General features: G+C 48.8%; 3 protein-coding genes across 13 annotated transcripts in view; 2 read left to right on the forward strand and 1 right to left on the reverse strand.

The window, feature by feature from the left end:
- Positions 1–58: 58 nt before the first annotated feature.
- FLCN (folliculin) lies at positions 59–11,447 on the forward strand. 4 transcript variants are annotated; one of them, XM_027683954.1, is made up of 12 exons: positions 59–154; positions 1,484–1,762; positions 2,943–3,089; positions 3,756–3,977; positions 4,584–4,744; positions 5,486–5,577; positions 6,298–6,488; positions 6,887–7,000; positions 7,373–7,496; positions 7,757–7,888; positions 9,127–9,232; positions 10,008–10,209. In XM_027683954.1, exons 2-12 carry the CDS (start codon positions 1,514–1,516, stop codon positions 10,207–10,209), a joined length of 1,740 nt encoding a protein of 579 aa, XP_027539755.1. In that variant the 5' UTR covers positions 59–154; positions 1,484–1,513. The 4 variants fall into 4 exon arrangements, with proteins under 4 accessions (XP_027539755.1, XP_027539754.1, XP_027539757.1 ...); XM_027683953.1 differs by lacking the exon at positions 59–154 and adding an exon at positions 275–343; XM_027683956.1 differs by lacking the exon at positions 59–154 and adding an exon at positions 990–1,011.
- A 1,993-nt stretch (positions 11,448–13,440) lies between these two features.
- Positions 13,441–15,237, forward strand: PLD6 (phospholipase D family member 6). Its single transcript, XM_027683927.1, has 2 exons — positions 13,441–13,846; positions 13,935–15,237. The coding sequence occupies exons 1-2, from the start codon at positions 13,441–13,443 to the stop codon at positions 14,171–14,173; spliced, it is 645 nt and encodes a 214-aa protein (XP_027539728.1). The 3' UTR covers positions 14,174–15,237.
- A 2,147-nt stretch (positions 15,238–17,384) lies between these two features.
- The window catches only part of MPRIP (myosin phosphatase Rho interacting protein), a 78,681-nt gene continuing 74,019 nt past the window's right edge, over positions 17,385–22,046 (reverse strand). For all 8 annotated transcript variants that reach the window (XM_027683874.1, XM_027683868.1, XM_027683873.1 and 5 more), the window contains one exon: positions 17,385–21,824. In XM_027683874.1, the coding sequence (XP_027539675.1) occupies positions 21,753–21,824 (72 nt within the window). In that variant the 3' untranslated portion in view covers positions 17,385–21,752. The remainder of the gene's footprint in view (positions 21,825–22,046) is intronic.

Raw genomic sequence — 22,046 nt, forward strand, 5'->3', positions numbered from 1 at the left:
GTGCCTCCGGACCTCCTCATCTCCTCCCTCTCTTGAGGTAATGGCTCCGCCCGGCCCCTGTGGACAGGGCGGCCCTGGGCCGTGCCACTGCCACAGCCGGGGGGGTGTGAGGGACCCTCGGAAGAATAAGGGGAAGTCCTGGCCCGGTCCCGCGGTACGAACGGCCTCCTTATCCCTCTCTTTCGCCTTCTCCTCCATCTTCTCGCTGCTTCTTGGCGGCGGCGGCGGGCGGGTGGGGAGATGTCTGCGCCTGTCCCCCCCCGGTTGGCGGTGGGGGTGGTACGGCCGGTGGGTCAGTCGGTGTCAGGCGCCCGCGGACTCGGGCCGGGCCGGGGGATCCGCGGTGAGCGGGGCCGGGCCGGGGGGAACGGCCACGGGGAACCGGGACCGGGGAACCGGGACCAGGGCCCGGCAGGACAGCTCGGCCTGGGTCCGGCAGGGCCTGAGGCGTTCGGGTCCGGGGGCGCTCAGCAGGACCGGCCCGGCCCGGCCTGAGGCTCCGGAGAGGCAGGTCTGGTCTGTCAGACCTCAGCCTTGATCAGAGGAGGCCCCGAGATATCCAGAGGGATGGAGCCCCCTCTCCTGTGAGGAAGGGCTGGGAGAATTGGGATTTTTCAGCCTGGAGAAGCGAAGGCTCGAGGTGACCTAATTGTGGCCCTCTAGTACCTGAAGAGTAATTATAGAAAAGATGGGGCAAGACTATTTAAAAGGGCCTGGAGTGACAGGACAAGGGGGAACGGGTTCAAATTGAAAAAGAGCAGGTTTAGATTAGATGTTAGGAAGAAATTCTTCCCTATGATGATGGTGAGGCCCTGGCACAGGTTGCTCAGGGAAGCTGTGGCTGCCCCATCCCTGGAAGTGTCCAAGGCCAGGTTGGACAGGGCTTGAAGTAACCTGGGATAGTGGAAGTGTCCCTGCCCATGGCAGGGGGTGGAATGAGGTGTTCTTCAAGGTCCCATTCCAAACCAAACCATTCTGGGATTCTATGAGCCTGCCCCTGTGAGGCCAGAGGTATTTGGGCATAAGGGGTCAGTCCAGCCCTATTCCACCCCCAATGGGGCCTGAGGTGCCCTAGCTTAGCGACAAGGACCTGGATACAGGGCAGGGGGGTCAGGCTGCTCCACTTCTATCCCATCAGGACACAGAGGGTTGGTTCCTGGATCAGTGGAATGCCCAGGGAGGTGGTGGAGTCCCCATCCCTGGAGGTGTCCAAGGAATGACTGGACGTGGCACCCAGTTCTCTGGTCTGGTTGACAAGGTGGTGATCGGTCACAGGTTGGACTGGATGGCTGGATGGTCTTAGAGGTCTTTTCCAACCTAAATGACTCTGATTCTGTGATCAGGTGGAGTCGTGCTGGTCCCTTAGGCTAAGCTTACAGCCAGCTGCTCCTGGAGGGATGCAGAGCAGGACTGGCACCACTTGGACCCAAGAGATGCTGTAATATGCCGTGTGGTGATGTTGTGTGTTCTCTCTCCTCTGCAGGAGGCCTGGGGGGTGTGCTGAGCTCTCACTATGAATGCCATCGTTGCTCTCTGCCATTTCTGTGAGCTCCACGGCCCTCGCACCCTCTTCTGCACGGAGGTTCTGCACTCGCCGCTGCCCCAGGGCGCAGGCAGCGGGGACATCTCTGGGCAGAATGAGCAGGCGGAGGAGGAGGAAGGTGGGATCCAGATGAGCAGCCGGATCCGCTCGCACAGCCCGGCAGAAGGGGCCAGCGCCGACTCCAGCAGCCCAGGGCCAAAGAAGTCAGACATGTGTGAGGCAAGTGTGAAGATCTGAGTGTGGACATCAGCAGCCCTTGGCTTGACTAAAGGGCTTGCAATTCTCTAATGCAAATTGAGTTATTTAGAGAGGGAAAAAAGTGTGAATTGCACCTTTCTGTGTGTGACTGCTAGTGCCAGAAGATCTCCAAGTCCTCATAAACTGTAATGATCCATGACAAGAGGATGAAGAAGCTGTTGTTGAGTACATAGACCTTTGACAGAATGTTGTCTTGAGGTCTCTTTAAACCCTGTGATTCTGTGATTCTCTTGTGTCTGAGAAATGCTTTTCTCATCCTTGAAGAGCATTTACTTTGTTAGATTATGGCAGACCATTTATTAACAATAATTTTAAGAGCAATATTGATTAGGAAACAGGAAAAATGCAAAACCAATTAAAACAATAGATAAAATATATATTCTCAGTCATTTAGGGCTTTTCATCCTGAAGAAGAGAAGTTGGTGTGGAAACCTCCAAGCAGCCTTCCAGTATGTGAAGGGGCCTGCAGGGAATCCAGAGTAGGACTCTTCTTCAGGAACTGTAGGGATGGGACAAGGAGTAATGGGTTCAAACTGAAAGAAGGGAAATTCAAGTTAGATATAAGGAAGAAATTCTTCCCTGTGAGGGTGATGAGGCCCTGGCACAGCTTGCCCAGAGAAGCTGTGGCTGCCCCATCCCTGGAAGTGTCCAAGATTGGACGGGGCTTGGAGCAGCCTGGGCTAGTGGAAGGTGTCCCTGCCCATGGTGGGAGATTGGAACTGGGTGATGTTTAAGGTCCCTTCCAACCCAAACCATTCTGGGATTCTGTGATTCTCATACTTTCTTCTATTAATATTTGCTCTTAGGTATCTCACTTTCCCTTCTGTAATGGCCAGTTTTGTTTGGCCAGTTGGTTTCACAGCTGCTGTAACTTAATTTTACCACTTTTAGAGCCAGCACCAAGTTCACAGTGAAATTAAATAGTGGCAAATGAGCGTAAGAGCAGAGGAAGTGTATCACAGAGTTCTGTGTGAGGAGGTGGGTTCAAATCCTGACCCTGACTCACATTTCTTTGTCTTCTAAGTAGCTGTGTTCCTATTTATATGTGTAAGTGACGTTTCCCGGTGTTTTGAGGGGAATTTTCAGAGGTCTTTGGAAACTGCATGCTCATTTATGGTTGGATTTGCTTTTCTGCCTTCAGGGGTGCCGCTCTCTTGCAGGAGGACACCCGGGATATGTCAGCCACGACAAGGAAACCTCCATCAAGTACGTCAGTCACCAGCACCCCAACCACCCCCAGCTGTTCAGCATCGTGCGCCAGGCCTGCGTCCGCAGCCTCAGCTGTGAGGTAACGGCCCTGGGGGACAGGGAGAGACCTGTTTATGGCCCTCTGCATTGCTTCAAATCCAAGATGTTGCTTTGCTGATCCTGGCTGCTCTGTGCAGCCTGAAACGGGGAGGGAATGAGGTGGACAAACAGGCACAGAAGCCTGGATTCATTCCGGAATTGGTGGTAATTTGTAAGGTTGATCTTTGATAACCTCGAGGGTTCCTTCCTCTCACCTTGTGAGACTAAAAATATCCCTCTCTTGTTTTAGTTCCTTGTGTTTATTGTCTTTCTTTCTAAGATAAACAAGTTTTGTAAAAACATCTGAATCTGATGTTGAGCGCCAAGAAATATTTGGTCTTTGTGGACCATTGGCATTCATCATCTCATATAAGTGAAGGGAAAACCTTACAGATTAATGACCATTTTTGTGTCAGGATAAGCAAAATCCCTTTTGGACTCTCAGTATCGTAGTCGAATGGAGCTGAATTCTTAAAATACAGTTAAATTGAAGGGTTTGGAGTGTTTGTAGGATACCTCTGGAGAGCTGTTTGACCACACTTCTTGGATAGTAGCCTAAAAAGGGCTTCATTTATTCACCAGTTGTGTGTTAATGTGTAGGCAGCTGTTCAATTTTTTACTCTGTGATGTGTAGAACTACTTTGATGTGCATGTCCCTTCCCTTCAGGTCTGCCCAGGACGTGAAGGTCCTATTTTTTTCGGAGATGAACAGCACGGGTTTGTGTTCAGCCACACCTTCTTTATCAAAGACAGCCTGGCTCGAGGTTTCCAGCGCTGGTACAGCATCATCACTATCATGATGGACCGGATTTACCTCATCAACTCCTGGCCTTTCTTGTTGGGAAAAATTAGAGGCATCATTGATGAGCTGCAGGGCAAAGCACTGAAGGTGGGTCAGTGCACAGAGTGCCTTTGACTCAACAGCAGCAAAACATCACGATGACTGATTGACAGCTGAGTTAAAAAGCTGATCCATCTCATGCCAGGGTGGTCATTAAGGTTGACACACAAGGGACAAGAGGATGGTGCCTATCCCCATCCCTGGAAGTGTTCAAGGCCAGGTTGGACAGGGCTTGGAGCAACCTGTAGGAGGTGTCTCTGCCTGTGGCAAGGGGGTGGGAACAAGATGATCTTTACAGTCCTTTCCAACCCAAACCATTCCAGGATTCTGTATCTGGGGGTGTAGGAGGGAAGGAACAGGATGCCTGTGTCATTTTAAAGAGTCAGTGTTTTTCACAGACCTGCTAGACAATAGCTCTGTGAGAAATTTAACTAACTAAAGTAGCGAAGGACAGTAATTTTTGAGCACAAATGTTACTTAATGATAATTTTAGTCAATCTAAGCACAAGATGTCCCTTCTCTCTATTTTCCCATAACTGGACAAGTGTGTGTGTGACGCACCCTTTTCACTTGGTACTTTTGTTGTGATTTTTCGGCTCTGTGGGAACGTTTAATCTTTCTCAGCCTCTGACACTGCCCTTCCTCTGCGTGCAGGTGTTTGAGGCAGAGCAGTACGGGTGCCCTCAGCGTGCCCAGCGCATGAACACGGCCTTCACTCCCTTCCTGCACCAGCGCAACGGGAACGCCGCCCGCTCCTTAACGTCCCTGACCAACGACGAGAACCTGTGGGCATGTCTGCACACTTCCTTTGCTTGGTGAGGCCAACAGTGTTTCTAGCTTCTACAGCTCCTTCCCGAGGAGAAAATTGCCATGTTCTGAAAGGCTGGGAATGTGCTTTGAGTGTTTGTGTGGTTTTTCTCTTGAGGTAATAAATCGGACTTGGCGGAGTAGTGTCTTAATTGGAAGGAGGCAGTGCTGATGCCTTTAGGACAAAAAAAGTGTCTTTTTGCTGTAAAGTAAAACTAATGTGGCAGCTAATAGAAGCCATGTCTATGTAGATGGAAAGGTTTTGCAGTGTAAAAGTGTGGAAGAAAAGAATAAAAGATGCTTCTGCTCCCAGTGTGCTCTACCTTGAATTGACCTACCATGGTGGTTCACCTAGAAGTGCCCATGGTTTGTAATCAGCAGGGTGGGAGGGGCAGCCATTGGGCTCTGTGGGAGTCCAGTTGCTCCAGTGCCTGAGTGTCTCGTTAAACTTCCCTGGAAAGATGCCACAGAGAGGGTTGCAACACTGGCATGTGATTTGGATGGGGGATAAGTGTGTTGCAAAAAGAAATTGCGAAGTGGTGGGATCTGGGTGACTTTGCATGGCAGTGACTGTAAGATGTGTTGATAGTTCCACACTGAGGAAAGCACAGGGATGTGTTGGAAGGAAACACAGAGTGGTTGGTGGTTGGATGTTTTGTTGAGCTCATGGCACCGGATTTCTTACTGGATTTTTGCACCCAGCAAGCAGCCTGAATAAACACTGCTTCTCGTTCTTTCAATGTGTCCAGGCTTCTGAAAGCTTGTGGTAGCCGACTTACAGAGAAACTTCTGGAGGGAGCACCCACAGAAGACACCCTCGTTCAGATGGAAAAACTTGCAGGTGAGATAGAAGTTTCCAGAGCTGGAAAGACCCTCTGAGAATAGTTTGTGTGCATAAACACCATGTCCTTTGATCAGCATCACAAGCACAGCATCTCTCATCAGCTCTGTCTTCGTGGCAGTCTCTGCAGCAGCTGATGCTCTCTCCCATCTGGAGATGACTCTGACAGGAATGTGAAATCCAGGCGCCTCAAAGGCTCTGCATGAAGATGTGGTGTTTGTCACTTGAGTAGGAGTGTTGCATCATCATGATTATTGTTCTCTCTGGCTGTGCTGGCCCTCCCAATGAATCTACAGCCAGAGGAATTTGCAGTCACCACATATAGACTTCTTGCTTCTTTTTCTACGAACTTTCTAAAATTAAAGGATCATAATTTTTTTTTTTGCATTGAATTATTTTATTAACCCATTTAGACTAAAGCTTTGGCCATAACCTTTAAAACTAAATAGAGAACACATTGCTGTCAAAAGATGTGATTGTGTTCTCTAGAAGATTAAAATTCCTTCTTGACCCTTCAATGCTTATCTTTTATCTGAATTAACACTTCATTAACTTTTAGGTGTGTCTGTGCTGTTGCCAGTGCTTTCAGTTACTGTGTTCTGAGCTCTGTCTTCCCACATACAGCCAAAATCACATGGCTGCAGCATGTGGGCACTTCTGAGACAGTTCTCATTCCTAGAGAGCAGCAGTTTTTATGACCAGTCTGCCTTTTTTTGCTAGATCTGAAAGAAGAGTCAGAAGGCTGGGATGGTTCTGAGGAAGAAGAGAAGCCTTCTTCCCAGCCAGATGTTGTGGAAGGGCAGGAACTGTCTAAATGCTCCCCCGAAACGTCTCTGATGCCAGATTGCAACAGCTGGAATGTAGCTCACAGAAGGTTGTCTGTCTTTCGCTCTCTCAGGCACATGAGACAGGTAAAAGAGGATGCTGAATTCACAAACTTTGCTCCTGATAATGTTTTTTGAAAAGGTGTATTTATTCCCTGCAATCTGCACTTCTTTCCTGGTTCTGTGTTCAGCACAGTGCCTGCCCAGGCAGTAACACGATATCAGCTGCATCTCTGGGGACACTCCCTTGCTCTGGGATCACGTGGGCCTCTGGTGATCATCAGTCATGTGGATTGGGGTCATATGATTTCACTCAAATTCTGCACTTTTCATCTTCCCAAGAGCAGTGACACTAACCTAATACAGAGGTTGTGCAGCATCTTCAAAGCCGTTATCCTGCATGTCAGCCATGTTTTTGACAGGGCAAACTGGACATTTCACACATTTTTGTAGCCAATGCAGAATGCTCTGGGTTTGTTTTTCAGGTTCTTGGGGCATCAGCATTCCGAATGCTGGCTTGGCATGTTCTGATGGGGAACCAGGTCATCTGGAAAGCTCGAGATGTGGATCTTGTCCAGTCTGCCTTTGACGTGCTACGGGTAGAAGCTTTTTCCTTTGTTTCCTGGCTGCATATTTTTACATGTATTTCTCTAGTAGTCCAGCATTTATAATGACCTGTTTCTGACATGTAACCTTGTGAAGAGTGTATTCTAAATTATGTGTTTTTGAAAACAACAACAACAAAAAAAAAAGACCCAAACCAAAAACATGCACCAAACAAAACCCCTCAACCTTTGGATGCCTTGCTTGTCCTCAGCAACGGTGCAGTCTTTCAAGCTGAGTAGGATAATTTGATCCCCCAAATCAGGAGCATCTGCCTGAGCAGTGCTGGCCCTGGAATTCAGGGAGAAAATTGTACTTTACTCGTTTAGTTCCAGCGTTTCTCTTGACGTGTCTCCTCCCCTCTCCAGACGATGCTGCCCATCGGGTGTGTGCGGATCATCCCCTACAGTGACCAGTATGAAGAGGCCTATCGGTGTAACTTCCTAGGGCTGAGCCCACACGTCCAAATCCCACCCCACATCCTATCATCTGGTAAGAACCTGCTGCAGAACCTTCTCCTTCCCTTGTCATCTTACCTTAGAGGACACCAGGCTATTTTTTTTTTTTTAATAAGTATTGGCTGCATGAACTAAAGCCTGTGCCACTTCATTTTGTTTTCCCCGTGTCCTTGCCTGATCAGTGGTTGAAAGGTGCAACACCTTCTTCACGCACTTATCCTAGTGGGGTCTGTAGCTGTGTTTTATAATCTGGACTAGCACAGTTCATGCTCTTTTGGGCTCTTGTTGCTCTAGAGTTTGCAGTCCTCGTGGAGGTCCGTGCTGCCACCCGCTCCAGTCTCTACCCAACTCTGTTTGACGACGAGCAGTCCCTCAACAAGTACGAGTTTGTTGTCACCAGTGGTAGCCCTGTTGCAGCAGATCGAGGTGGGTGATTTGAAAGCAGAAAGAACCTGTGTCACTGAGATTAAAAGAGCATCTTGACCTTTAGCTGGTTTTTGTGCTGTTCACGTACTGGCCCTTAAGGAAGCCTGAGTAGAAGCCAGATAGTTTGCAACTGGGGTGTTGCTGTTTGAGGTGAGGTTCGCAACAGACTGATTAATTATACAGGATTTGCTTTACCAGATCAGCATTTTGGTTAATAATTTTCATAAATGAGAAATGGATTCTGTAACATGGGTACAGGAATAATTGTAGGGAAATTCTGTAACCCACAGTGAACACTTCCTATCCTGAAATATTTGTGTGTTTATTTTGAGTAAGTCTAACTTATAAGAACCATGACATTACTCATCTCCCATGTTCCACTTGATAGGCAGGTAGGACTGCTAGAAAAATATCCAGACTTTTTTATTTTACTAGCTTTGTTCAAGCACTTGTACATTTGCACCCAGATGTGATCTGAGTCAGGTCCATCAGTCTTGTGTTTTCTGGGAAGTCTTAATTTAGATGAATTGCCTTCACTGAGGTCTCAAAAGACATGGCATATGGCTCATCCTTCCTGCTCTGTCCCCTGAAGATACAGATGCAAAGCAGAGATTTGCTCCCTCTATAGTGTTCTTCCTCTTGTAGATCCCACATTTATAATTAGTCTACTTTCCATCCAACCGGTGGCATGTCCAGAAGCTTCTGGACAAAAATAGTCACTGAAAGGTCTTTTTTCCACCAAAGCATCAAACTTACTAGGCCACAGACTGCTGGGAAAAAAAGCCTCCTAGGGAATTCCAAAAAGTGGTCCAGGAGTGCCTTGGGTTGGATATTGGTTTATTTTTTCACCAAGTATCCTGGAACTACCTTTAGCAAGAGGAACATTAAACCGAGAGTAAGTGGAGACATCAGAATTGATTTTTATATATACGTTTGTATATTGTACAAAGCATGAAGATTTTTTCATAACCTTGTGTTTTTAATGAACTTTTGATAAGGGAACAACAAAATCTAAGCAACATTTAAAAGTGGGTCCTTCACTAAATTCCATGTTGCTTCTTGGATCAGATGCTTTTCTAGTGGGATGATCTTTAGCTCCTCTTCCATGGAAATGAAATCCAGGCAGGCCACTGGAGGATGTATTTAACAGTAGTAAAGTAGTAGTAAAGGTGTAAACAGGTAACCTTTAGCTTGTGTGTCCTCTTTCTCACCCTTTCCCCCTCTTTCTGCTCCTGTAGTTGGCCCAACAATCTTGAACAAGATCGAAGCTGCCCTGACTAACCAGAACCTCTCTGTAGATGTTGTGGATCAGTGCCTTGTTTGTCTGAAGGAGGAGTGGATGAAGTAAGTACAGCTGCTTTGCTTTCAGAGAAACAGCTTTGGCACTGATCCTGGAGCAGTTACAGCAGAGCGCAGGACAGACTTGTAGTCAGGTAACTTCTGCTGTAGCTCGACGGTAGCTGGATTTGCAGGAGTAAATTAAGTCGGGAGTTAAGAATATCAGAGTTTTTCTGCTCTAGTCCTAACTTTCTTTTTGGCTTTCAGCAGTTTTTAACCTTTATGCTTCAGTTCACACATCTGTAGGTTACCTGCATGACAACACCTGTCTGCCTCACCTTCCTTAGGAGGATTAAATATGCAAATACCTCAGTGCCTGTCAGTGTGCAGCCATATCCCAGCGCAGGTAACACGCCAAACAGATGTCAGGCTTGTGCCTGCAGGCACTACATTTCAAAGGTGCAAGTAGCTGTAAAGGAAGACCAGTCAGTCATGTGAAGTAATTCATGGAACATCACGAATGTGTGAATTTACCTGAAGGCCAGATGGACACTAAATGTGTCTCCCAGGGAGATTCCCAGTTGTCACAATTAATTGTTGTACTTTCCGCTAGAATGAAAAAAACAAACTAGAAATATGCTTCTTACTACTGAAAATGAGTCATCTCCCTAACTAATCCTTCTTCCTCATCAAAGCATGAGAATAGTTTCCATAAAACACTGGTTGAAGCTTTTGTTAATATTTAGTTGGAGTAGGTGCCAAGAGAAACTCCACTTCTTGCTTGTTCCATATTTGATGAGTGAGTCCATTTAATAGTGACAAGAGTCTCTTGTTTCTGCAGTAAAGTGAAAGTCCTCTTTAAATTCACTAAAGTGGACAGCAGACCCAAGGAGGATACCCAAAAACTGCTGAGCATTCTGGGAGCTGCAGAGGAGGACAACGTCAAGCTTCTCAAGTTCTGGATGACCGGCCTGAGCAAGACGTACAAGTCCCACCTGATGTCAACAGTTCGCAGCCCAACGTCCTCAGAGTCCCGAAATTAAAGGGTGCCCAACCTCCCCTGCTGCCTTCAGAGCAGGGAACCCCAAGTTACCTCTGCTGAGCCTGCAGCATGTGCTTTAGGTGGATAGTGCAGCTCCAGCGCTGTCCTCCGGTCCTCAAACCAACTTGAAGAGTGACTTGAGTCTTTTCTAATTGCTGTGAGACTGGACTAATAAGTGCTAATACACAGTGCTGCTCTCTGTCTGAAACTCAACTCTCAATCTATACCTGCCCACTCAAGACTAAAACACAGCAACGCTCAAAGAATCAGCGTGAACTAATTAAAATCCCATCCTGTCCTCGTCAAGCATTATGGTGCGGCAGCAGACCTCAGATCTAGATTCCTTGGCAAGACTCAGATACCTATGACAACATCCAGAGCTCCTGGGATTGGATATGGTTAATCTCAGCAAATCCCACATAAATCTCCAAAATGCCTGAGAGAATAAGAACCAAAAAAAAAAAGAGAGACGTCACAGGGTGTGGATCACATGTAAATTATTTCAAACCACTTTATGCTCAGATTTAAGAGACTATTTTCTGCTGTAGCATAAGTCAGGATATCCCATGGGAGTCCTGTCACTCCTCTCTATTTATTTATATCTTAACTTGAGAAGGTTTCAGCATTTGCTTTGGAAATCTTGTCTGGGAGGGCGAATTGTAAAATAAGAAGTCTCAAAATGCAGCCTGCTTTCCTCTCAGAGGGTAAAATACTTGCCTTGTTTTGCCTGTGGTTGCAGAACTTCCAGGTAATGAAGATACACCCTCACCAGGATAAGGTTCTGGAGTTCTTCTGTCTTCAGAAGTAGTTTTTAGCTTCCTAATTAAGTTAAGCAGAAGAGATTCAATCTGTAGGTGCTCCCTTATATAACTCTATAGTAGCCATTTTTGCTTAATAGTTCATGGAAACATTGGTGCATTTTTTAATTACCTAAACAGATATTCCTTATCTGTACTGTAAGGAATCACTGTTTCTGTTGTGAAGTCTAGGGTTTATGTCTTTTTTTGGTTTTTCTGGATCATTATTGGGAAAACTTGACATTACCACAGACATTCTGACCAAGCTAAAGGCAGGTTTTACCCAGGTGACCTTCTACACTCATTCAAGCTCAGAGAGGATGTTCCAACTTGTCACGAGTTCTGTTCTTATATATAAAATATGCAGGTTGATTTTTGTCTGGAACATCTGTAAAATGGAGACAGGCATTAAATCTCATAAGAGCTATTTTTGTAAAAGGAACAAAGCCTGGTTTTGTGTTAATTTGCAATGTGTTTGTGTGTGTTGTGGTGGGGGAAGCAGCAGTTGGTCCACAAAATTCCTGCATCTTAGCCTAGATCTAACCTACAGAATTTAATAGTCTTTTCCTCTTAACATTGTTTGTGTTAGTTTATTGTAGAGTGTCCGGGTAGTCTTTATTTTTGTACTTGAAAACTGTTCTGGTCCAATTCAGAGCTGCATAACACAGCAGGTGAGACGTTACTTGGCATTTACACCTTCTCAATTGCTGAACTGGTTTTATCTTTTAAAAACCAGCTTTCCTAAGCAATCCAACATCAAAACCTAGTCTAGTCATTTCTTCCAAAACAGTGAAAAGGTGGTCACAAGGTCAAGGCTGAGGCTGCTGCTTCTTCCTTGTGCTTGGTGAGTCATATGTGATGTTGCTCCATCTTCATCCTGACCTAACAAGGCTGTCATGGACAACCAGACTCTGGATAACACATCATTTTTGAGCCAGGGCAAGGAAACCACTAACTTAGCGCTTATAAAATGCCCACAGGAAAGAAGGGGGAGAGCTGCTAAGTCAGTGAGCATATAACCCAGATGTGCTTGGCTGCCAGAACACATCTTATACGTGGGATTACCAAATAGTTGTCTGGGCAAGTTCCTGCAGCTCGCTGAGGCCGCGGGTGCTCCCTTTGCCGTCAGCGATAGCTGGAATGTGCACAACTTAATTAACAAAAAGTCATGTCTGCAGACATCTTTCACCACCCTCCTCCCCTCCAAACGATACGCCTTAGAGACAAACTGATTAAGGCAGGATAATTCTTTATTCCGAGGTGATTTCCTTTCCTGCCTGGCTGAGCAGCGCGTACCTGGGAGCGAGGTGGGAGCGGCGAGTGCCAGAGTGCCAGCGCTGGGTCACTGCTGGGTGCAGGCAGAGACAAAGCCTTTTTGCACCAGTTCTGCCACCCCTGTCCCCTCAGCCGGGCGGGATCCAGCAGGTCAAGGCAGGTGATTGTCCCCCTCTATCCTGCCCTTGTGAGACTCCATGTGGCGTGCTGTGTCCAGCTGTGGGACCCCAACATCAGAAGGACGTGGAGCTGCTGGAGCGAGTCAGGAGGAGGCCACGGAGATGTTCCATGTGCTGGAGCACCTCTGCTCTGCAGCCAAGCTGAGAGAGCTGGGGGTCTCCAGCCTGGAGAAGAGGGAGACCTGAGAGTCCCAAGTGACTCCTGGAGAGCTGGAGAGGGACTTGGGACAAGGCCATGGAGTGACAGGACAAGGGAGAATGGCTTCTACTGACTGAGGGCAGGGTTAGATGGGATACTGGGAAGAAATTCTTCCCTATGAGGGTGGGGAGGCCCTGGAACAGGTTGCCCAGAGAAGCTGTGGCTGCTCCATCCCTGGAAGTGTCCAAGGCCAGGTTGGACAGGGTTTGGAGCAGCCTGGGATAATGGAAGGTGTCCCTGCCCATGGCAGGGGGTGGGACTGGATGATCTTTAGGGTCCCTATTGCGTATCTGCAGCACAAGGGCTGGTGTTTGGGAATGGGTTGGATACATGGGGAAGGATTTGCTGTTTGGGGGTTTGGTGTTTGGAGCAGAGTTTGCTGTGTGGGGAAGGATTTGGTGTGTGGGAAAGGGTTTGGTGTGTGGGGAAGGGATCTGTTCGGTGTGTGGGGTTTTGGTGTGCGTGAGGAAGGGTTTTGGTGTTTGGGGAAGAGTTCGGCGTTTGGGGAAGGGTTGGATGTGTGGGGAAGGGAAGGGTTTAGTGTATGAGTGCTTGTGTGTGTGTGTGCAGGTTTGGTGTATAGGAAAGGGTCTGGTGTTTTGGGAAAGGTTCGGTGTGTGGGATTTCACTGTGTGGGGAAGGCTCAGGCCCAGGCTGAGGCTCGGGCCCAGGCTCAGGCTCAGGCCCAGCAGCCCCTCCCCGGTGCCTCCCGCGCCTGCGCGCCGCTCCAGCGGGATGTGTCCTATGGGCTGTGCCCTGTGGGATGTGTTGTGTCCTGTGGGATGAGTCCCGCGGGGCTCCCTCGGGTCGCGCTTCTCGCCGTGGCGGCGGCGGCGGCCGCGCTGGCGGTGGCGGCCTGGCGGCGGCCCCGGCCGCTCCGGGAGGTTCTGTTCTTCCCGTCCCGGCCCTGCTGCCTCGAGGCGCTGCTGGCCGAGGCGGCGGCTCCCGGCGCGCCCGCCCTGCCCTGCCCGTGCCCGCTGCCGCGGGCCGAGACCTCGCTGAGCCGCCTCGTGCGGCGCCTCCTCTCCGCCCGCCGCTCCCTCGACCTCTGCATCTTCGCCTTCTCCTGCCCGCAGCTCGCCCGCGCCGTGCACCTCCTGCACCGCCGCGGGGTCCGCGTCCGCCTGGTCACGGACGCGCAGTACATGGGGCTGCACGGCTCCCAGATCGGCCGCCTGCGCCACGCGGGTGAGCGCCGCCGAGCCCGGGCGCGGGGGGGCCCGCGGGGACACGGGGGAGGCTCGGAGAGCCCTCAACAGCTGCCGTGTCTTTGTAGGGATCCAGGTGCGCCACGACCAGCACGGCGGGTTCATGCACCACAAGTTCGCCATCGTGGACCGCAGGATGCTCATCACGGGCTCCCTCAACTGGACCACCCAGGCCATCCAGAGCAACAGGGAGAACGTGCTGGTCGTGGACGACGCCGCGTGCGTGAAGCCTTTTCTGGATGAGTTCGAAAGGATTTGGGAAGAGTACAATCCCACCAATTACGTTTTTCCCAAAGTCAGTAACTGATTGAGCTGCCGTACAGGGCTGGTGGAGCACTTAACAGATAACACCCACGAATTTATTATTTTGTACAGACATCATTGTTTTGTATCCGTCTGGGTGCAACTTGGGTAAACTCCTCCAGAGAAATGAAGTGCTCACTGCCCTAAAATGCCACAGATCCCTTGCTGCGGGTCATTCCTGTGCTAGAGGGAATGACCCACCTGTTTGTGAGTTGTTTTGTGAGGATGACAGTGACAGAGCTGCATTCAGAGGCATTAAAACATTGGGCAGACTCGTTGCCCTGCCTTGGTGCAGTCAAGGTATGTTCATACCATGCTGGGCAGGTTTTTCAGTGGTAAAAGACACATTTGCCAGCTTGGGGTACTGCAAATGGAATTGTGTCACAATGGCTCCTCTACTCCAGTAACTAAAGGAGAGATTAGAGGGCTGCAGCAGTCTGAGTTTGCATAGATTAAGCACCTGAGTTACATTTCTTGTTGGCATTAATTGTTGAAAGTTTGTAAAAGGAAATTTGTGGGAAATAGGTAGAAATTTCTAAGTTTTGATTGTGTATATGTTTCTTTTGGCTAAAGATTACTAGAGAGCCGTGGTGTAAAAGAATGAGCACAGATACTAATGACAGACTTGTCTTCCAGCAAGGAAGTGTAGGCAAGACTGGAAGGAAATGAGAGAAAACTGTTCTCTGGGATCAGTCGGTCTGTCTGGAGAGCAGACATGGCTGGAGTTGGGTCACACACTTTGGGAGAGGTCTGGAAACTCTGGTTCATTCAGGTGCTTGGACACCATGTCCTAGTCTGGGTCAGTGACCTCACCTGTGCTGGCAGCAGCAGGGAGGGAAAGCAAGGGGAGGGAGGTGACATCTCTGTCCCTGCAGCTCAGAGTGGAAGAAAAATGGTGTAAACCAAAGGATTTCAAACTGAATAGTGGCTGTGTAAGAATTGTTTCACACTGAATACAAAGTGCTTTATATTTTTTTCACTTTGAGAGATTATTTGATATTCTGTTACCAGTTTTTTTACCAGTGGTGCTGTGACTGGCACTGCCAAATAAACCATTTTCAAAGAAAACCTCAACATCCTCATTTGGTTTTTGCCCTGCAATTCCTGTAAGTCCTTAGGTATTATTTAGGATACATGGATATCACCAGAGATTGTAGATTTGTTCTGTTCTGCCTGAGAAAGTTCGTATGGAGGAAAGAACACGATGTTACCTGTGGTGTAGCAACTACAGAAGCACTTGGGGAAGGTCATTCTCTAGTAAATCCCGTTCAACAGCACTAGATTTAAACTACTCTAAATATATTACTGCTTACTAAAATGCTGCCTGTTGCATTTCCTTTGCGAAGTGTGACTATAAAAGCAAACAGCTCCCTCATTTTCAAGCTCTGGCCTCTGCCCTGTTCTTCTTTTTGGAAGAGAACACCTCACACACGGCATGCAAAGGGTGGTGCAAAAATAGTTTATTACGATATAGTTAATGTAAAGTTAGGTAATTATATTTACAAAGTAAAAATGATCAGCTACATCCAGGGGAGCCTAGCATGTCACACAGGGTTTTGTAAGGAATAAATACTGTGAGAAAGAGGGATGTGTCTATTACAGCAAGCAGCCGATGGGGAACGGTGGCTCTTAAAAAAGCACTGAAATAAACTGGGAGTGGAAGGGAGAAGGGAAGGAGAGAGGAGCTCACGCACACTGAGAAACAGGAGCCTCCCACACCCTTCCCCATTGCAGAGGGAAAATACCCCGTGTGGGAGGTCAGGGGCTGCAGCATCCCAGCACTGCCCGGGCTCTGTTGCCACTTTGCTGCTCAGCCACGTCACAGGTCAGAGGTGGAGGGCTGGCTGCTGCATCCCTTCATCACAGATGACTCTTGCACCCTCCTGGCTCACAATTCCTTCGAGTCATTTCCATGTACAAGTGGCAGACAGCAGGGTTAACCCAGAACGAGTCCCCGCTGGTTACAGGTCAGTCGTGGGGTAAAACTGTGCTCTGAGAGAACCAAGACAAAGCTGTTTTTCCATAGGGTGGTGAAGTACCTGAACAGCCTGCTCAGACACCACCACCCACAGCCTTGCAGAGCTTCCTTCTGTCCCCCCCAAACCTTCATCCTTTCAAATGATTCTTTAAACTCTCAAGTCACCCAGAACTCCAGGACCCGGGAGGGTAGGCCCGGGCCAAAGCCAGAGCATTCCTGCTTTCTACTTACCATAGTCTCTAGTATTTTACATGCTTTACTGTCTCTAGTTTAGAACAAACAGTGAGTGTTCCTGTCGTCCTGCACACAGGGTGAAGAAAGCATGAAGAAAACAATGGTAATTGCACCCATTATTTACAAGTTCACGGCCAGCTGGGTTAGTTCAGTTGGAACCAACTTGTCTGGCTCATCAGGTTTCTCTAGTAAATCCCACACCCTCTGTTTCTTTAGCAGCCTCACACTGAGGCCAGGCTCACGTTGTTCCCAGCCTGGTGCTCCCTGCTCCTGCAGCAGCACGTTGGATCCTCTTCTAAAACGTGGTTTGTACTACAGGATCATGTTCAACTCAGGAGTAACTACGTTGTAGGGGCAGCTACATTGGAGGTTACACACACTGCACCACCACGCTGCTGTGGGATGTGAGTCTGTGCAGCAGGGGCTGTGGATCCCTTGGAAAGTCCAAGAGAATCCCAAATGTGCTGCGCAAGGAAGAGCAGTGTTAGAGGTGCCTCCCAAATCTGGGGGCTCGCTGTGCTCACCGTGACAGCCCCGGGTGACTGTGCAAGGAGAGCTGTGTCTCACCAAGGAGCTGCTGCCGCTCTCTATAACAACAGGTAACAGTTTGCACATGCACGGCGTCGATGCCACTTTCAAACACAAGATTACCGAGTCCTCTGAATGGAAAAAAAATAACCCAAATTTATAGCAAAGTAGGTTACAGCGGTCAAAGGGACTGTACACAATCTTTGGACAGGTACCTTCAAAACTAAAGGTGTAGGTCAGCAGAAAAGGCTTGAAAATATATTTATAACAGTCCTAAAACCCCAAAGAAATGGTTTATCAGGGAAGACAGGGTGGGTTGGACACGTTACACTCGTTGCTTCTTTCCCAACCCGCACGTGGAACAAGATTTAAAAATCAAACCCACAGCTCAGTCGCAAAAGAGAACCCTCTGCTAATTGCTGAGGAATAAATATTTACACTGCGTGCTTGGAACACTTACAGGTTTTAAACTACCTTTTTTTTTTTAAGAGAAGAATAACAAAGCTTTTTTTCCTTAAAAAATGGAAAAAAATTACAAAGCAAAGGCCAGCTACAGCGAGCGTGCGTGTGCTTGAGCGTCCACAACAAACTGAGTATCTGAACCAGGAAAAAATGCAAAGGTCTCATGGAAGTGCCATCAAGTACAGTCGGTACAAAAGTGACGTGTTTTGCAGTGTGAGGTGGTGAAGGTTTTACTGCAGCCCACTTCTCTGGTACAGAAAAAAAAAAGGGAGTTTTTCTGGTTTGCAAGTCAGCACCAGTTCTACACAATTCTGGTTTTGAAGCAAACGAGCACAGTTTGCTTCTTTTTTTTTTTTTGTAAGTGGGCAAAGAAAAGGTGAGATTTAAAGAAGGATTCAGTCTAGTTCAGGGGAGATGGTACAAATGGGAGGAAAATTCTGCTCAGGAAAAAATAAGATCACTTGGAGCTGACGAGAAGACGCCTGTGCCTTCACTGCACTTGACTTTTCCTAAACCCAAGTCAGTGCTATCAATAGTGTGGAGTGGTGCAAAACGCAGCAGCTTGCCCACACACTTTCCTATTTAAATAACCACTGATTAATCCCAAAAGACAGATGAAGTCTGGAGCAGGAAGAAGAAAGAGGATAACTAAGGACCACTGCTATGAGTAATAAGCCTCCCAGCTGGCTTTTTTGCACGCCCCTCTCCCCACCTTATTTTCAAGCACTGCTCTCTGCAGGAAAATTTCAGGTTTTGGCTCTTTATTGGTGCTGCAGGTTCTCCCTTTACTGAATAAGAGAACACCACCACCATGTTCATTAAAGACCCCCCTGGCTTAGAGAGAAGTATTTTCAACCAACAAGTTCAGCAATGAGATTAATTAATTTGGCTTATTAAACACCACTGAAGCCCTGACAGTGGTGGCCAGTCCCCCCATCCCTGCGCACACACAATGTTCCCTGTGGTTGTTCTCCCTGTTCCCTGGGGCTGTTCTCCTGCCAGCCAACACCTTTTATTTCAGCTACACCTGGTAGTGCCAGAGTGTTTTGTTTGTTTGTTGTTGTTTTTTTTTCCCAGCAAACCTGCCTGTTTTGCTTTTCTAAAGCAATTTGAAGGTCCAGGCCAATATGGATTAAACAAAAGGAAACCTCTGAGCAGCTGATTCCCTGGAGCTGATCATACAGAGTCTGAGTAATCCTTAATTCAAATCCTTTTACAGATGTTTCCGGGAGCCCCTAAAAGAGGGAGAGGGGTGATGTGAGGACTGACATTTTCTGTACAGTAAGGTAAAAAAATAGTGGAAAGAGAGAAGAAAAATCCAGCTTCATTCCTGATGCTGCTTGATCCCTGGCAGTGCCTCACCGGAGAGACGCAGTGCAGTGCCTTGGGTGAAGAACTTATAAAAGTGGCCCAGAAGTTTCTACAATCTCTTGCTTAGCCCAGGGACATGTCTACAGGAAAGGAGCAAGAGCTGTACAAGTGTTCCTGGGCTGTTTCTCCCCCAACTAACCAGCAGTAATATTTTTATATGTGTATAAATAAGAATATCCCCCACCAGCCTCTCTTCACAGGGCGATTTAGGGCTGGAGCACCACGCAGAAAGGGCAGTTCTGGACCCTCCCTGTCTTCAGCTCAGAGCTTTGCCAACACATGCAGTGTCTTGCTGCCCATCCTCACCCCTTTCTTAAAAAAAAAAAAAAAAAAATCATATTAATGTATTTACAGATGCTGAGTCAAAAGCTGGGGATGATCTGCTCCATGTGTGCCCTCCACCTGCACAGCTGGTCTCTATGTTAAGAAATCAGTCTGGAAGCAGGAGCTTTCTGGCAAAGAAATCTAGTGCTCTTACTGGGCTCAATAACTAGCCCCAGGCAGGACACTAAGCTGCAAGAGAGGATTTTTTTGGTATGAGCAAATGTACAGCAGAAAACTTCTCTCTGTGGGGAGCCTCCCGATGCTCAGCAACACGATCCTGTATCAGAAAGGGCCCATCCTGTATCCCCCACGCCACCAACGAGACAATGCAAATAGCAAGTGCCAGTCCTCACGCTTAGAATTACGGCTCCTGAGCCAATGAAGCATCCAAAGGAAAAGCAGGATTTGCTGGGGGATGTAAGAAGGGTCAAGGTCCACGTGGCAAGAAGGAGTCCAGTGTGTTCTGCTCATTTGGCTAAACAGGATGAAGTCCCACCATAAGTCTTAAGAGAAGAGGAGGAGGAGGAGGAGGAGGAAGCCGTTCTCCCAGAGGCAGTGACGTCTTCTAAGGGAAGAGCAATGACAATGACAAGACCTACACACCATTCCACATCCACGCTGCATCCCACAGCCTCTGCCAGGACATCACAGCTCACCACGGACCCAGAGCAGCCAGAGATGAAGTGTAAAGGTTATCCCTGCTGAGAGCTGGACAGATGACTTTGGATGTGACCAAGCCATGCTCCAGGGCATCTTTCCTACCCTGCTCCCATCTCCAGGACTTCCATGCACACCGAGGCACACAGAGCATCGCAGCAGGAGTGTCCCTGGATGTGCTCTGCCCATGACAGGTGCTGACATCTTGTCTGGGGACAAGTGGTGCTCCTGTGGGCAGGACCCGAGTGCTGCCATGCACTGCCACAAGCGCCCCAGGAGGTTCCAAGCCGAGCACTTGGCCATGGCAAGGCCACACAAGCTGGATGAGAGCCTGACTCCCACCACAGTACGATGACACCGTCTCCCGCAGAGGGTCTGGTGGCTGGAACGGAGATGCTGCTCCAAGCAGGAGGATGAGGGTGACTCCCGTGGTGCAGCCTGGCAGGACTGGAGATGTCCATTCCCAGCCCCGTGATGCTGAGAGCTGTGCTTGCACTGCCCGCCTGGCAGACCCAAAACCAGCAGGGAAGGAGACAGAGCTGCCTCAACCACGTGATGAGTGCCCAAGGACAAGAGGAATCTTTGCTCCTGGTGAAGGCCAGGATGTACCTTTAACATCCCAGCCTGATGTGATGCAGTTCACTCGGCACATGAACAGGGCTGGGAAGCCAACATGCTGGAGAGCTCCTTCAGCCCTGGCGAGTGGCGAGGCAGGACCTGGGGGCTTTCCAGGTGGCATCTTGAAATTTAGCCCAGGATGAAGCCCCAATACCTGGGCAGCTGCTACAAAACAGCACAGGCTTCTTCTAGGAAGCCTCTGCTCAGCTGGCTGTGACCATCTAGTGCTACCAGCTCCTCAACTCACTTTCGGTTTGTATCCATTTATCGGCCTCATGGTGCTAAACTGTGTATTTTAAATACAAAAGCTACTAGGACTGAGAAGGTCTGAAGCACATACTGGTTTTGAGACTTTTATTTCAGGAAAAGATTAAAGAATTAAAATAGGAGCTGCCCTGCTGACAAGAAGAGTTGAATTCAAGAAGCTGATAAAAAAGGAGCATTATACGCATTGAGCACTGTGCATTTTCAGTCAATATTGGCTCTACTTTCTACTCTACTTTCCTTTGACTAGGAAAAGGGAGTTTCACATGCGCACAGACCCTGGGATACACGGGACTCAATGAGAGGAAGGGAGTAACAGCAAAAAAAAGAGAGTGCTGGGCTTGATCTAACAGAGGCAAGAAAGTGATCTTACAGCTCAGCCCCTGGAACACCAACTCCGACCACCAGCGAGACGGGAGCAAAGACGCGCCGACGGGGCAGACTTGGTGCACTTCAGTAGCTGCAGCTCCCTATCCAAAACCATCTGGGCAGCCACCAAAGCTCGCCAGGCTTCGGTGGCACCTACATTCAGGATACGGCACAGTCACGGGGCAGGAGAATCACTTCTTGTATCCTTCTCCAGCGGGATGTCAGTGTTGTACCTCCAGACTCGCGCTCCCCGACAGCTTCCCCCGGGCTTTCCCCCCTTGTAGGTGCAAGTAATGCAGTCAAGATCAATGATTAGATCAGGCTCCTGGCGTGCTCTGAGCACTGGGTCTCTAGACAGCAGTAAGAGCTCGGTCTGGCCGACACCACCCAGGCCCTGCTTGCGCACCAGAGCGGCCGGTACGACAGAGCTATAGCTTATTAACAGGCTACTGAGCCTTAATACTGACACTTAGTGTAATGGTTTACAGTAAAGAAAGGATTCTCCTACAAAGCGCCGAAGAGAGGGGGGGAAAAACCCCAATCCAATCCCTTCCTCTCTCTCTCTCTCTCTCAGAGTCTCTGGAGCATCTCACAAGCAGGGAAAGGAGCCGGGGAGGCGAGGGGGTGGCGGGGGGGGGCACCACCGCGGCGCCGGGTCCCGTCGGGAGCCTCAAGACGAACGACAGCAAGGACAGTCGTAAGGAACGAGAGACAAACGGTGCTGGTGCTGTGCTGCCTCAAGCTGGGAGGTGCGCGTGGTCAAGCGGAGCGGGGAGAACTAGTCTTTCTTCAAGTCCCTGGATTCAAAAAGCTTCAGGCGTTCTTGCACAGTCAGGCCTTCCTTCAGACTCTGGGAGAGAGAAAAAGACAGAGAGCGTGGGACGTGGGCGGGCGCCCGGCACGCGGAGAGGGGGCGATGCTCAGGCAGAGGAGACGAGGCAGTGGAGGGATGGGCTCCTTGGCGGAGAGATTAGTGGGACATGCTGAGAGAAAACACACGGTTATGGAGGGCGGTTACTGGTGCCTAGAGAGAGGGTGAGATTGCAATGAACCAGGCGACGGACGAGAAGCG

This window comes from Neopelma chrysocephalum, unplaced genomic scaffold, assembly GCF_003984885.1.
Source record: "Neopelma chrysocephalum unplaced genomic scaffold, ASM398488v2 Primary Assembly neopelma1_65, whole genome shotgun sequence".
NCBI lineage: Eukaryota > Metazoa > Chordata > Aves > Passeriformes > Pipridae > Neopelma > Neopelma chrysocephalum.

Bases quoted from the DNA above. Each gene is read 5' to 3' on its own strand.
- FLCN (XM_027683954.1), top strand. From the start codon at position 1,514: ATGAATGCCATCGTTGCTCTCTGCCATTTCTGTGAGCTCCACGGCCCT. The intron at 1,763-2,942 runs GCAAGTGTGAAG...TTCTGCCTTCAG, and splicing joins AGAAGTCAGACATGTGTGAG to GGGTGCCGCTCTCTTGCAGG. The intron at 7,889-9,126 runs GTGGGTGATTTG...CTGCTCCTGTAG, and splicing joins CCCTGTTGCAGCAGATCGAG to TTGGCCCAACAATCTTGAAC.
- PLD6 (XM_027683927.1), top strand. From the start codon at position 13,441: ATGAGTCCCGCGGGGCTCCCTCGGGTCGCGCTTCTCGCCGTGGCGGCG. The intron at 13,847-13,934 runs GTGAGCGCCGCC...GTGTCTTTGTAG, and splicing joins CGGCCGCCTGCGCCACGCGG to GGATCCAGGTGCGCCACGAC.